The 15,573-nt window shown below is 55.4% G+C and overlaps 1 protein-coding gene and 1 long non-coding RNA gene across 3 annotated transcripts in view; one reads left to right on the top strand and one right to left on the bottom strand.

Moving 5' to 3' along the window:
* Positions 1–714: 714 nt before the first annotated feature.
* On the bottom strand, positions 715–3,299 carry LOC141371524 (uncharacterized). Its single transcript, XR_012376534.1, has 3 exons — positions 3,088–3,299; positions 1,215–1,298; positions 715–981 (listed from the first exon to the last, which is right to left on the bottom strand). It is a non-coding gene; the product is annotated as an uncharacterized lncRNA (long non-coding RNA).
* The window catches only part of TMPRSS2 (transmembrane serine protease 2), a 35,096-nt gene continuing 21,866 nt past the window's right edge, over positions 2,344–15,573 (top strand). The window contains exons 1-3 of one of the 2 annotated variants that reach the window (XM_073887053.1): positions 2,344–2,733; positions 11,449–11,519; positions 13,469–13,691. In XM_073887053.1, the coding sequence (XP_073743154.1) occupies positions 11,505–11,519; positions 13,469–13,691 (238 nt within the window). In that variant the 5' untranslated portion in view covers positions 2,344–2,733; positions 11,449–11,504. The remainder of the gene's footprint in view (positions 2,734–11,448; positions 11,520–13,468; positions 13,692–15,573) is intronic. The other variant, XM_025863512.2, reaches the window with a different exon arrangement.

The raw sequence follows: 15,573 nt of genomic DNA, 5'->3' as shown, positions 1-15,573 counted from the left end.
TTATTTATTTATTTGAGAGAGAGAGAGAGAGAGCACGTGAGCATGACCTGGGGCGGGTGGGAGCGGAGGGCAGAGGGAGAAGGAGAAGCAGACTCCCCGCTGAGCAGGGAGCCTGACATGGGGCTCCATCCCAGGACCCTGGGATCATGACCGGAGTCGAAGGCAGACGCTTAATCGACTGCGCCACCCAGGTGCCCTCTGCTAAATTATCTTTAAAAAAAAAATCCTTGCTTCTAGGGATGCCTGGGTGGCGCAGTTGGTGTCCGACTCTTGGTTTTGGCTCAGGTCATGATCTCAGGGTCGTGAGATCCAGCTCCATCTCGGGCTCTGGGCCTGCCACTATGATGCCTTCTTCACTTCCCCAGGTACATACTCCCACTTCACTTTTGTTACTGAGGATTTCCCAAGTTTTCTTGCACATTCTGCTGTAATTTCAAAGGACATTAATAATATACCCTCTAGCCAGCTTTGTCGGTTGTTTTGTAGTGTGAGCATTATTTCAGGATACCTATTCTGCCATATGAACAGAACTCTGTTGCCGATTTTTAGCATATAATAATAGTATTTTGTTTTCATTGTATCACAGCTACTCCCCTTGGTAAGCAATTCTGATTTTCCACTTGTATTCATGAAAGAAGTGGTAATGTGGGCTTGACTTCAGAGTCGATTTGTTTTTTTGGTTTTTTTTTAAAGATTTATTTATTTGACAGAGAGACACAGCGAGAGAGGGAACACAAGCAGGGGGAGTGGGAGAGGGAGAAGCAGGCTTCCCGCCGAGGAGGGAGCCCGACGCCGGGCTCCATCCCAGGACCCTGGGATCATGACCTGAGCCGAAGGCAGACACTCAACGAATGAGCCACCCAGGCACCCCCAGAGTTGATTTGATTCAGTGGTTCAGTGATGCCAGGAAGAACTGGGTTTCTAGTCTTCTCTATGCTGTCATTTTTGATGGAGGAGCTTTCTTTATCTGGAGCTGGCTTCCTGGTAATGGAAAGACGGTGATCAATAATTCCTGAGACTACTCGCTTCTCCCTCCAAGAACAAGGAAGTGGGTCTCTGCAAGTTCCCTTAAAAGAGTGAGAAAACCCCCAAACCTCCTCCCCTAAGCCCCACATCTCACTGGCCATAAGCGGGTTGTTTGTTCATCCCTGAAGTGGCAATTCTGGCAGGGAATGAGATTAAGCTGCTGAGCCAGAGACTGGATACATGCCTACCCCTAGCGCTGAGGTCAAGTGGGCTACCCAGGCTGATAGTAGGCTCCAGGGAGGTGTGTATACGCCAACAAAAATTCCATGAAGCTGTCAAGAGAAGGAGAAATGCACGTTGATAGAGTAACCTGCAGAAGAGGGCTGAATATAGAGACACACAAGCCACCTGGTGTGAATGTGGACGTCAGGGGTCTGGTGGAACAGTGGTGTCATTCCTAGACAGCTCCAAGCACACCATTCAGAACAGAAATAAGTGACTTGCCAGGAGGACACAGTCTGATCTATCTGCTGTACCTGGTCCCGGAATGTCTTCTACTTGGGATGACCTGGACACCCGTAAAGTATGGGAGATGGGTGGGTCCCGGCATATTCGGGATGGTTCCCTTTGTGGATCTAGGCATGGGAGCCCAAGGACAGTGTGGGAGGGAAGAATTTACTAGGGAAGTCCCGCTCCCAGGCCAAAGAGGCATGTGATTTGGAATGAATTAGGTTTTCGTCTTCCGCTTTATTGGAGAGCAATCCAGGTTGCTTTGTGTTTTGCAAACAGCACTGCGAAGAGCTTCTGAAGGACAGGGAAAAGCCATACTTTCTGGACTAAGGTTTATCTCACTCTCTTTCTACTCCCGCGTCCCTTGCCTGAGGTGCATGGGAAGACCTCTCGCCACTCCTGGGGGCTTCGAGAGGGTGGGGGGGGGCACTTGGAAGCTGAAGGCAAAGAAAGGCTGGCCCAGGCAGGCTGGAGGGTCCTCGGCGCATAGCCCTGTGTCCTCGGCGCTGGTGCCTGGGCCAGGGGTCCTCGGGGGCTGGCTCTCGGGTCCAGGAGCTCAGGGGGAGCAGCAGCTCCTGGGGCTCACGCGGGGACCCAATCAGTGCTCCCCAGAATTCCCTTTCTTCATCCCAATTCGAAGCGCTCACAACAGGAGCGGTCCAGGGGACGAGGGGAGGGAGACAAGCTCCTACCGGCCCTACATTGCCCGCGGGGGTGGGGTGGGGGGGGAGGGGGGGGGGCGGGACGAAGTCCCGGGGCTTCAAGGGCTTTCCCCCCCCCCCCCCCCCAGCCGGCCTGAGCCCGGAGCGCTTCTCGGGCCTTCCCTGGGGGAAACTCCTCCTCCGCCGCCCCCGCCCGGACCCGCCCCGCGCGGGGCCGCGGCACCCGCCAGTCCCGTGCCGGAGGTGACCCGGGACCGCGTTTAGGGGTGTCGCCCTGGGCACTCGGACACCGCCTCCCGGAATTAAAGCGAGAGCCGGGGAGTGTCGGGGAGTTGGGCGCCGGGCAGAGGAAGACGAGCTCCGCAGGAGGCGGAGGAGGTGGAGGGAGAGGAGGAAGGGCAAGGGGCGGAGAGCGCCGGGCCCAGGAGCCCGGCAGGTAAGCCGCGCGCGCTGCCGGTTCTCCGTGCCGAGTCTGGGGTGCGGGTCCCGGGCGCGAAAGGAAGGATCTGGGCGCCGGGGGACAACCCAAGCGCCCCCCGCGCTGGGTGGCGGCGGCTGGACGTGAGGCCGGGTGTGAGCCGCGCGAGCGCAGCAGGTGAGTCCTCCCGCCGGCGGGACGCTCCGGGCCGGGCAGGGCCGAGGGCCCGCGGTGCAGTTGGCGGGTGTGGCGCGCCTGGGACCCCTTGGTGCGCCGCGCGGAGGCTCCCGGGCCACTGCGTTGGCTTCGCGCCGCCCGGGCACGTTGCTCCGAGTCCCTGGCTCAGTGGTCGGAGCAGAGGGTGCCTCGGGGTCGGCCCCCTTGGCCAGAGTCGGCTCTTGGACCCCCTGCCTCCTGCGGCCCGGGGCTGGGGAGCAGGGGTGCTCCTTTTCTTTTGGGGGACAAGGAGGGCAGAGAGTTGTCTATCCGTTTCTTTGTTTCGGGAAAATCTCTGCGGCCTCGGAGTGTTACCTGAACTCCTGCTTCTTGGTTCCCTCCCGAGGTGGGGAGAAACTGGAAACTCGCTGAGATTCTGGGAGCGATACGGCGGGCGCGGCGGGGAAAGCTCCCCGAGGGCCCCCGGGCGAGGCGCGAACGGCTCGGCGGTCCCGGGGAGGGGCTGTCGGCAGCCCGGACCCCGGCGGCGGCGACCAGAGCCAGGCCGCCTGGGCACCGGGGGTCCGTGGGAGCCCGCCGGGGAGGAGCTGTCCTGGCCCCGGGCGCGCGCTCCCTGCCGGGGACAAGGCCGGCCCCTGGGCGCTTCCGTCCACCGCACGCGGTGCAGCGGGACTCTGGAGAGTGGCCGCGCGGTGGAGCGCACCAGCCTGGCAGTGGACGTCCTGCCCGCCGCCCCACGGGCCCTGCGGGAGCATTGCCTTACGGGCCCGAAGTTCGGGCGTCCCCGCCTCAGAGGGCACTTGGGTGCCCGGAGCCCTGAGGGCACAGCGTGGTGGCCCAGAATTGCGAAGCCCGAATCCTTTTTCCAGCGCACAGGTGGCAGGCCTGGTCAAGAGGAATCCTAGTGGCTCCCGGCCCAAGGTCCACCTGGTGGTCAGGCGTCACCCAGGGCTCGGCTCTGACACTGCGCACTCCTGGATTCCAACTGGTGCGGGGGTCCTGGGACTAGAATGGGGGCGCCCAGAGGGCACGCTGATCTTGGGTCATGGAGCCGTCACCCGAATCATGGAAAATTACAAAGGCTGCCAAGCGGAATTCAAGGCGTTTTAGGAAGCCCAAAGTGAGCGGAGGCTTGTTGACTTAGCCTCGGAGGTCGGGGAAGGTTTTTCAGGAAGTGAGGCTGGCACCAGCCTCCCCTGAAGCCGGGGGGGGGGGGGGGGAGGAGGGGGGGGGGGGGGGACCGGGGCCGCGGGGGGGGGGGGGGGGGGGGGGGGGCACTAGGAATGTGGGCAGAGATGACCCAGGCCCGGGGAACCTAGGGGGCGCAGGCACCCACAGAGCAGCCCAGGCTCCCAGGCGGCCCCTGCTGAGCCAGGTGAGGGGAGCCTGGTGGGCCCAGTGAAGGGGAGTTGTTTCCGTTTTCCCAGCTTTTGTAGAGGTGAGGCCTTCCTCCCTCCCCCCAGCACAGCAGACCTTAACGGGAGGTTGGGGTTATCTGTAAAGGCAAGGGCAGCACCAAGCAAGCAAAGGCTAAGCTCCCTAGTTGGGGGAGTCCCCTCAGTGGGGGGGCTTGTGCCTGAAGGTCCGTCATTCAACACTTTCCTCTGTTTTTGTTTTGTTTTTTTGTTAAAGATTTTATTTATTTATTTGAGAGAGAGAGAGAGAGAGAGAGAGAGAGCATGAGAGGGGGGAGGGTCAGAGGGAGAACAGACTCCCTGCTGAGCAGGGAGCCCGATGCGGGACTCGATCCCGGGACTCCAGGATATGACCTGAGCCGAAGGCAGTCGCTTAACCAACTGAGCCACCCAGGCGCCCTTGTTTTTTGTTTTTAAATATCAACGGGTGGGCAGCATGGGCCTTTGCTCTTCGCCTCAACAAGTCCATCAAGCAACTTTCCTCTTAAGCATTCCCAAGGTCACCCTTCTCCGACCAAGTTTGTGCTGTTGCCGGAGCCCTGGACAGGGCTTGGAGCTTGGGCCTCGCACCCTTGGCTGCTCACCGGAATTGTAGGAGAAAATGTGGCCACGTTGGTATTATAATAACAGCAAACATGGATGAGGCACTTTCTTCCTGTCAGGTGTCATTCCAAACTCTTTATAACATCCTTCACTTTACTGTGAGTTAACTGAGGCAGAGAGGCAAGGTGCTTGCCCAAGGTCCTGTAACCCGTGGGGAGCCGTGGGGCTGAAGCCTGGCCATCTGGCTCTGCAGGGCTCTGGCCGGTTCTGTGACTGCCTCTTCCAGGAGATTGGAATGTCACAGGTACCAGTGTGGAAGGCCACGGCAGCTGAGAATAGGGCCCAAGGAAGGATTCCTCATGCAGCAGGGGCTTGCTGGCGGGCCGGGCTGGTTCCCCCTGCCCACAGCCCCACCTGGGCATTGTGCTGAATCTTCCAGAGTGAGCTGGGCTGGAGTGTCTGGGACTCCTCGGTGGGGCAGTGCAGAGGGCCGAGCTCCCCGGCTAATGGGGCAATGAGGAATGAGACTCGGGTCAAAATGTCCGGTAGACAATGCAGCCCAGACACATGCGGGCCTCCCAGGAAGTGAACACCAGGAGCCCAGGCTGGTGGCCCTCACTCTTTCCCACCCAAACCCTGTGGCAGGAGTCCCGGGAGAGCTTTGTGATCATATGGGGTCACTGCCCCGGTTCCAGTCGTGGCATCAGACTGACAGTAGAGCTCAGTTCTCTATTTTTCTAAGCCCTCCAGAAAAATCTCAGGTTTGGGGGCCTGGGAGTGAAGTCCAAGCCTTGGTAATGGGAGCAGGAAATGGAAAGGAAATTGACTGGGTCAGTTTAGTGGCCGGTCAGTTTTGGGTACTTCAGGATTAGAAGCTGGCCTGCTGGTGAGGAGGGTGAAGGGGGGGATCTGGAGAGGCACTAGGGGTCTGCACACTTTCCCACCTCTGCTTACTCCCACTGCTCAGGATCTCCTGCGGTCATCCCGCTTCCCACAACTGCTGAGCCTTTCCTGCTTTTCCTTGCCCCCCTTTCCAGGGCAGCTGCAGGGACCCCCTGACGTTGGGTCTGCCCCAGGACATGTTGGTGGCCCCTGGGGATGGGGTGCAAGGGCATCACGTGAGTCCCATCCTGGCTTGGTACTGGAGACCCTAAAGGCCATCTCAGGGAGCCCTGGCTTGCAAGCCTCCAGGAGTAGTGGGCCTGGCTGTGGAGGAGGGGGACTCGTACGCTCTGTGCCGCTGACCATTGTGGCCCCAGCTACATGTAGAATCCTGGGGAGTCGCAAAGGGTTTGGCTGATCAAACAGGCAGTTTCGGGGGACAACCTAGAGGCAAAGCTTGAGGTCAGAAAGGAGAAGAGCCAGCCTAGGACTTGGTCTGTCCTGGCCACTGGACAGTGGTCGGGAGCAGAGGACCCAGGACATGTGGAAATGTCATGGTCAGCCTTAGAGGCATCGAGGAGGAAGCAGACACTGATTTTCTGGTGGGGAGGTGGGCAGTTACTTGGATTGTGAACAGGGAAGGGGGAAGGTGGCTCAAAGACACACTTGTAGGGGCCCCTGGGTGGCTCAGTTGGTGAAACGTCTGTCTTGAGTCATGATCTCAGGGTCCTGGGATTGAGTCCTGTGTGGGCTCCCTGCTCAGAGGGGAGCCTGCTTCTCCCTCTCCCTCTGCCCACCCCCCCCCCGCCACTCCTCCTCTCTCTGACCCCCCCCCCCTCCCCCAAATCAATGAAAAAAATCTTTAAAAAAAAAAAAAAAGGAAAGACAGGTTTGTAGAGGTGAGTGCAGGAGGACGATAGGGCTTGCTCTGGGTGAAAACTCCAGGCAGTTTGTCGATGTAGATGGCGCGCTCAGCTATGAGGCATCACCGGGGCGCGTGTGCAGGGGGCCGAGGGTGCAGAGATAGGATAAGAAAGCACCTGGGTGAAGTGCCGTGCCTGCCTTCGGCTCAGGTCATGGTCCCAGGGTCCTGGGATCAAGCCCCGCATCGGGCTTCCTGCTCCGCGGGAAGCCTGCTTGTGTTCCCTCTCTCGCTGTGTCTCAGTCTGTCAAATAAATAAAATGTTAAAAAAAAAAAATCTATTTTGCACATAACCGCCCCTTCCGTCCTAGCAGGTAAACCTTAGTTGCCGTCATGGTGTTATTATCGTGTGCCCATCGTGTGTGTTGGCCACGGTGCTAGAAACAGACACACTCGGTCCTCGAAACAACCCTATTTATTGATTATCTCATTCCACAGATGAGCTTGGACGAGGTCTTGAACCCTTAGCCGTGGCCCTTGCACAGCCGCGAGGCTCCTCCCTCCCGGAGGGACCTGGGCACCTCTCCAGCCAGCCTGTCACATTAGGTATGCAGTCAGTGTTGTTCACCTGCATCTGTGAGGTCACCCACGTCCTCACCTTGGAGGCCGGTTTTGTCCAGGTGCGGGCTTCCCAGCCTGCTCGCTCGCTCTCAGATTCCATCGTACTCATTTTGGCCTCTGGAACTCGAAAAATATCGAACACTTTCTTGTCTGCTACAGAGCTTAGCTTGAAAGCAAGCAAGCAAGAAAAAAGGGCCCGACCCAATTCCTGCCCTAAAAAGTTTGCAATCACACCGGGACAATGAGGCATTCATAGAAAAAGAAACGTGAAAGATGCAGGCAGTGCCTCACCTGAGATACTGTCTCTGTCTCTGTGTCTGTCTCTCATTCCCATGTGAATCACTGTGCAGGCCTTTCGTCCGTCCATCTTCACTGTTGCTTAAACCCTCCACTGGCCCATAACTGGCATCGAACTGGGCTTTGTATCCGCGACAGGACACGAGAACATCGTTTTGGATGATGTCATTTTATGCGGTGGTTGAGACATTAGGGGGCTCTCAGTGACCATCTGTTTATTGGATACGGAGTGTCTATTGGTGTTGCTTGCTTTGGAGTTTGAAGGAGAGGTACAAGGGTCAAGGATGGTGGGGCTTTGTCATCCTGTCACACCTCATCCCTTGTCAGTCACACCTCATCCCCGGCGTCTTAAAGGCGCCCAGTGGGGCTCCACACAGTAGCAAATGCTTGAAAGGTGTGCGGTGAGCTCAGCAGGCAGGGACTCCGTTATAAGGAAGACCCCAGGGGGCCCCCTGGGTGGGAGTTCGAATCTCTGTGATTGGTCTCATTTGCATTGATTTGCTGGTTTTCAAAATGTTTCTCCAGGAAATGCTTTCTGAGATCCCCAAAGAAAAGACTCTTGTGTTTGGAAATGGCTTCGTCACGCCATGGCGCAGGCAGGACTCCACCGCACGGTCCTGGCACGGTCCTGCTTGAGCTGTGGTCGGGCAGGTGCTCGGGGATGACTCAGCTCTCGGAAAAGAGCACGGAGTGACCGAAACTCCCGGGATGTGTTGTGTTGTGTTGTGTTGTGTTGTGTTGTGTTGTGTTGTGTGACTCAAGTGGGCCACTTTGTCCGTGTTGGCTTGGGAGCCGGCCGAGGACAAGGAGGGACAAGGAACTTTGTCACATATTTGCTCTTTTGTCACTTGCAAGAATGAGTTGTTAAGGCTGGCTTTCCGGAATCAAGGACAATCATCTGTGTCCTCTGAGTGACAGGAAAGAGCATTTGAGAGACCGTGTCGTCTCTCACTCCCTCGGCTGTCTTGTTCTGTTCAAAACCCAGTGGCAGAGATGCATGTCACTGCGGAGATGCCTGTGGTTTTGTGTCTGTGTGTTTTGCTTGGTTTTGTGTGTTTTTTGGGCGTACAACGTTATTTATGTAAATGCCTGTTTTGAACATGAATGGACCCAGTGTGGCTTCTGGTCATGTTGGAAGATGGTGGCTCTTGCAGATCCAGTTCCAGAGGGAGGCACTTGTCCTTCCCTGCTTTTCGGCCAGAAAAATTACAGGCTGAGCACCACTCCTGTCTTCTGTTCCAAAGTCCGCGGGAGCCCATCTGGGCACACTGGGCGTTTCTGGCTCAGGTTTTGCGGGCCGTGGGAACTCTGGACGAGATAGGATTATCCTGTGATTACTTCGGGGTCCTGTGGCTTTTACTGGACCGTTCGTGGCCTTGGCCGCCTGCGCTCCTTTCTCCCCTGGCTTCCTGGTCTCTCGCTGTTAGGGATCACGAATGGATAGGAAGTGTGGATTTCGAGGGCTGGCTGATCGTTCCTTTCAGAGGGCTCTTAAACTGGGCACGCCGCCAGGGGGATCGAATTCTCATTTCCTGAAACTGCACCCAAACCTAGAACTGGTGAGATAGCTCAGAGGCCTGAGGATGCTCAGGCAGGACGCTTCGGACGTGCTGCGTCCCACTCAGCGGCGTGCTGCGATTTTGTGCCCCGCGTGGACCAGCGTAGAGTGGGGTACTGTCTTGATGTATCTGAGGAGCAGACGTAGGACAGGTTTATTAGTAGGTGAGGATCACACCATTTAAAGGCTTACATGATGATGATCCTCCCACCTGTATATTGGACAGTTTACTTTCCTTGTACCCAGAAAGGTGTTGACCTTTTACTTAAATTAAAAAAAATCTCAAAGCTGGAGCGCCTGGGTGGCTCAGTTCGTTAAGCGTCTGCCTTCGGCTCGGGTCATGATCCCAGGGTCCTGGGATCGAGCCCCACATCGGGCTCCCTGCTCCGAGGGAAGCCTGCTTCTCCCTCTCCCACTCCCCCTGCTTGTGTTCCCTCTCTCGCTGTGTCTCTCTCTGTCAAATAGATAAATAAAATCTTTTTAAAAAAAAATCCCAAAGCTATCAATATGAACTCCTCCTTGTATTTTCTTACTTTTTTTTTTTTTTTTTTTATTACGGAGGCGTCACGCCCAGCATAGAGCCTGACACGGGGCTTGAACTCACGACCCTGAGACCAAGACCTGAGCTGAGATTGACAGTTGGGCGCTCAACCGACTGAGCCACCCAGGCGCCCCCTCGTTCTTGCGTTTTAGCTTTACGTGAAAAGTAAATAAATGACCTGGTGCATTTTTATTGTGACCTGTTCATTGGAGGCTTCCCAAGACTAAAAAGCCATACTGGCATTTTTATTTATAGCAAGTTAATGTTTTTTTTTTTTTTTTTTTTGGCGGGTTTTTGTTTTTGTTTGTTTTTAGTTTAACAAGTCTACTAATAATTGTGCTCCGGGCATAGAAGGCAGTAAGTGGGCTGGGGCTGGTTCTATTGCATTTAGCTCCACCAGCTTTTCAGAGCTGATGGACTTGGGACTTTGGGAGAAATACCAGAGGAAATCTGCAAACCTGCAAATGCCTCATATCGGTCGCTTTCCCCCTTGCCCGCTGGAAGCAACATCTATCAGTTTTATAATTACTTTTTTCTTTTAAGATTTTTATTTATTTATTTGACAGAGACACAGCGAGAGAGGGAACACAAGCAGGGGGAGTGGCAGAGGGAGAAGGAGGCTTCCCGCGGAGCAGGGAGCCTGACGTGGGGCTCGATCCCAGGACCCCGGGATCATGACCAGAGCTGAAGGCAGACGCTTAATGACTGAGCCACCCAGGCGCTGCCCCTATAATCACTTTTATTTAACAAAAACAGAGGCAGCACTTACCGTATGCCAGGCACTGAGAGCTACATTGGTACCAACTCATTTCACACCCCAACAACCCTGTAGTGGGTGCCACTCTTAATCGCCTTTTGCAGTTGAGACCACTGGGGCACGGGAACATTAACTGACGTGCCCCAGTCCACAGGTCCCAGAGGCCATGGGCTTAGCCACCGCACTGCCTGCTGCCGTTTGGGCAACTACTGTGTGCTGGGGGCTTTACAGGTGGTGTGAAGCCCAGAGCTTTCTCGTTGGGAATGTGGTCTTGTGTGGATGCAGGATCTGGAAGGCTATTTCTTGAAGTATTCTTTGGTCATTCCAGGACAGCAGGGAGGGGCAGAGAGAAGCCCTTCACATGCGCTTAAGAGGGAAAGAGTGATGCCAGAATGGAGGCATTCCGTGCTGATGGTTTTTCTAGAAATTACTGTTAACTGTTCACAAACATCTGCAAACAGATTTTACTGCAAACCTTAGAAACTGTCAAAATTAGTTCTGAAATGTTTTTCTTTTCTGGATTTGGGGTAGTATGTGAAGAAACGGGTGTGTGTGGATGTGTTGTATGGAATTTTTTCCCCAGGTGTTTGTTAAGAAGTGGGAGATTGCATATGGCTTATTTAGAAAGTTAGGTGTGGCCTCCATCTGGTACTAAGTTCTGGGCCACCTGTTCACAGTGGGTGCCCACCCCTTCCTCCCCGTGGACCGTCTGCAGGAGCGAGCCAGGGGGCGTCTCAGGGCCTGCTGTGGCTCCCCTGGACCCCCTCCTTAAATCCTCACCCGAATGGGACCGTGCCCACTTCCACATCCATTTCTGTCCCAGATTCAGAGAGGTGCAGGCACTGGCCTGATGCCGCCGCCAGGGAGTGGCAGTGCCATGAGTTGACCCCCGGTCTTTGCCCCCCCCTTAACCTCCCCTGAACGTGAGGGTCAGTGAGTCACCTTTGCATGCTTCCTGTGCCTGCGACCAGAGGCAGCCTGGGGGACGTCTCCGACCGCGAGAGCCGTGTTACTTACAACCAGCCCCGGAGCTAAGGCAGGCGAGCACCAAGCTCCTTGCGCGTGCGCTGTATGGGGAAGAGGCCGGCGAAGGTGAAGGCCAAGGTGAATGGGAAAACTGCCCTTTGTTCCGGAGAGAGCTAACTCATCTAGAACGTCTTCTAGTTAGTTCTTTCTCCGTGTGTCTCCTAAAAACGAACCGGTATGGAAATAACACAGTCTTATCGTTCTTTCTTCTAGGTCATCTTAAACGTCCCAAATCTCTGCCATTACCTGATGCTGCTGATAAAATCAGGATGGCTTTAAACTCAGTAAGTGGTTAATTATTACCTTCCCAGACTTTTCTTTGTTCCCTTATCCCCTCTGTAATTTTCTGAAGTGTGTGCTGGGTGGCATTTTAAGCCCTGGCTGCAGGGCCAGCGAGTGCTCTGTGGATGCTGGTCAGTCAGGGCGCTGAGGGGGTGGGTGGGAGCAGGTTAGGGTGCACACACACCACAGCTGCGCCCCCGGAGAGCGCCCCAAAGCTGTCGGGTGGGTGTAGGGTATGTGCACTGCTCAAACCTGAGCCTCTTCTCTTCCTGCCCTGCGGGTGAGTTTCAGGGTGGGCAGTGGGGGGACAGCCAGGGGCAGACGGGTGCTGGGAGGGAGTAAGTCCCAGGGGAGAACAGGTGTGTGGGGCATCACCGGCCAGCTGACCCCTGCGCCGCCCGGAGTCCTGATAAACTGGGGGAGGCTGTGATGGAATGTAGCATTGGGCTGACTGTCCCTCTCCCTGGATGCTCCCCACCCCCGCAACAACTCTGGAGACAAATGCAGTATCTTTGTTCCCCATTATATCTCCCTGGCTCATGTTATCCCTGCGAATGGGTGCATGCAATACAGTTGTGGTTAATAACCAATATTTTCCATATCTTGTATCTGGAAAAGAGCCCTTTTGCTTTTCCTTCTTTAGCAGTTGCTGGTTTTTATTTTCACTGGTTCCATTTTAAACTGCATATCCCCTGCACAGGGCTTCGCCGGGACAGACCGCCGTGCCTGCCCCAACCTTTCCAGGGTGGGACAGCATGTTCTTAGATGCTTCCGATAGGGACCAAACTCATGTGCTCTTTTTTTTTGGCCTTTGGTGCCCCATTTAGATTAGAGATTACACCGTTTCCCTTTCTGTCCACTGCTCTGGTTCAGTTACAATCTTTGCGCTTCTGAAGGAGAGCATCGGTGAGTTATTAAGCAGAGGTTAACTCTGGCAACGGGCACTTGGCACTTGGCACTTGGCTCATTCCGGTATAATCTCGCTTCGCTGGAGGCTCCTCTTTAAAATGCTAAGCATTGCGTTGCCTCGGCTCAGAATACCAGTCCTATCCTGAGACCGCGGCCAACAAGAAACAGGAGGAGAAATGAATGAACGAGTGGGAAGAAGTTTGAGGGGCCCTCAGATAGGAGGGCAAATGTAGACTCCCCGCACGGCCCCGCCAGGGGGTGATTGAGGAGGGCAGAAGCAGGGGACACGCAGGCTGGCCGGCGGGGGTCTTGCAGGGGCAGCCAGAGAAGGCTGTGTTTAAGTGGGCAGAGGGCGAGGGGAAGGGTGTTCCAAGGAGACGGATGAGGCAGGAATAAAAGCTGTAGCTGGGGCAGCACCTTCTGTGTCGTGTGCACAGAGACCCAGCGGCTCCCCGCAGAGGCGCTCGCTGCAAACCCTTTAAACGTCCCATAGAAAATGGTGACGCATCTCCTAAGGGAGGAGGAGGTAGGAAAGGAACTTTTAGAATAACATGTATAGTATGAACCTTCAGGTAAATTTCTTAACCTCTATCACTCAACATTCCTCTCTGCAAAATGGGTCCATGAGTCACGCCTGCACCTTCGTAGGGGTGTGGTCGGGTCCAGGAGGCTGCAAGTGTAGACTCCTGGCGGGAGCTCGGCCATTACCATTCTTGCTATAATCTCCATCTCAGGGTTTGGGTGTCGACTCCTGCCCAGACTTCTGCACATTTATTTTTTCAAAAAAAAATTTTTTTTAATTTGTTTACTGAATCTCAGTGTTGACCATTTACTTTCTCTTTATTTCAAAAAATTTGTCAGTGAACAAACAAATGCAAAACCTGTTGACAATTAATTGAAAGTTCTGGTTTAGTCAGTCTGGGTAAGTTCAGAGAAGAATCCGCAGCAGCTTTTCAGCCCCTTGTCTAAGTGTGACGGACGCACGCCTAACCTTGAGGGTAACCGGGGTTTTATATCATGCACCTTCTCTGTCATTGTTTAGGGGTCACCGCCAGGAGTTGGACCTTACTACGAAAACCATGGATACCAGCCTGAAAGCCTGTATCCCCCGCGGCCCGCCACGGTCCCCAGCACCTACCCGGTGTATCCAGTCCTGTACTACCCGCCCGAGGGGCCCCAGTCCACCCCAAGGGTGCTGACGCACACTTCGACACCCACCGTCCGCATGCAGCCCAAGTCCCCATCGGGGACGGCATGCACTGCAAGTAGGGACTCTTTTGCGTTTCTTTCCTGCAGTAGAACCGGCGCTGGGGTCTGTCTTCTCCAGGGGGCTCTGTCCTCTGTCGCTGACTGTCCTCCCTCTGCTGGGGCTGGTTCCATGCTCTCCCCCTCTCCCTCGATGTCCCAGCTCTCACCCTCTCGCCTCCTGCCCGGGGCCCTTGGAGAGCTGCCAGGCTGCAAAGCCCTTCCTTCACTTTCCTTAACTCTCCTGGCCCAGCTTGGCCTGTACCACCCAGGGTGGTCTTCCGAGCTGGGCCTCTCTGCCCTGCTCTTGCCGGCCTGGCTTGTCAGTGCGTCATCCTGAGTGAATGGTAAGCTCCGATGCGGGAACCACCTACCCACCCTTTCTTTGTGGCGAGGTTCCCTGGACACGGCAAGTCACGCTTAAGATGCTGGACGAGGGCGGCTTGGCGCTCAGCGAAGGAAGTGGCTGGTGTGCCTGGCACTCGGAAGCATTTCTGGGCTTTAAGGGGCTCGTGGACAGAGCAGAGTGGGCATAGAGCAAGGTGAGGGCTCCAAGGACTGACCCCTTCGGTGCCACGTGCTTCTAACTCCTAAATCTCTTTCTTTCTTGCAGTCCTCCCAGCTTTTTTTTTTTTTTAAGATTTTATTTATTGAGAGAGAGCAGGAGTGGGGTGGGGGAGGGTGCAGATGGAGAAGCAGATCCCCGCTGAGCAGAGAGCCTGACGGTGGGGCTCAACCCCAGGGCCCTGGGATCGCGATCTGAGCCACCCAGGTGCCCCGCCCCTCCCAGCCTTGAGTGCCGGCCAGTGCAAGTGCCGAGAGCTGCCGGGTAGCAGCTAGTCGGAGTACTGGTGGCTAAACAATTCACGTTTCTGCTGACGATGTTTTCTCTACTTTGCAAGCGTGCACGTACACGCAGGGTGCACAGTTAAAAGAGTAATAATAAAGTGAATTTCCACGTGCCCCCAGCACATCATACAGCACGGAAATGAGTCCTTAACACCTGTGCTACTAGAAGCCCCAGTGTGCCCCTCCCCAGACCCTGCAGCCCTTAGCCAGCACTGTTCCCCTTCTTCCCGCCTGACGCTGGCCTCTGCATCCCTCACCCTCTGCAAACGGCTCCTGGTCCTTCCTTCTCGCCGTCAACCTCTACTCTTGTTTATTCCGTCCTCTCTGATCAGGAAAATCCTGGTCTCTGCGCTTTTGTCTCTCTGGTGGCAGCGAGGGAGGCTGAGACCTGTGGTTCTTAATCGGGGTTGATTTCGGCCCCCAGGGATCTTGAGAGTATCTGGAGACGGTTTGGGTTTGTTGTAACTGGAGTAACTGGCACCCACTCTGGGTGGGTGCCTGCGATGCTGGTGACACCCATGTGCACAGGACGGCGTGCCACAACCTAAACCACCTGGCCAAGATGACAGTAGTGCCGAGCCCCAGGAGCCCTGGTCTGAGGTCGTCGTGGGGGTTGGAAGGAAGCCAGGGTCACGAGGGTTCACGAACCCCCGACGGTGGTATCTGCCTTCCCCCAAAAAGAGGACTGTGGTCAGAAACCAAGGGTCCCCTCTTGAGGTTAGCACGTCCGAAGGGTGGACTTCATACTAGTGACCGTGCAGCCCAGGCGGACAAGATGAGCCCACTTGCCTGACACCTGCATCTCCACTTTTCCAGGGGAAAAACCTGGTGATGGCAAGCAGTCGGACGGGGAATCTATCAATTCCTTATCAATGACTTCATAAGGGAAGAGTACCAGCCTACATGTATGGTTCTACATTATAAAACCGGCCTTTCAACTAAAACATTGCTTAGTGAACTTATCTTGCTATTTTATTTTATTTTACATTTTATTTATTTATTTGACAGAGAGAGAGCACAAGTAGGCAGAGAGGCAGGCAGAGGGAGAGGGAG

The sequence above is a fragment of the Callorhinus ursinus genome, unplaced genomic scaffold (assembly GCF_003265705.2).
Source record: "Callorhinus ursinus isolate GAN/ISIS: 27379988/994484 unplaced genomic scaffold, GSC_fseal_2.0 scaffold75, whole genome shotgun sequence".
In the NCBI taxonomy this organism is placed as follows: Eukaryota; Metazoa; Chordata; class Mammalia; order Carnivora; family Otariidae; genus Callorhinus; species Callorhinus ursinus.
The sequence above is the reverse complement of the archived record's forward strand: the minus strand, read 5'-3'. Positions and strand labels throughout refer to the sequence as shown.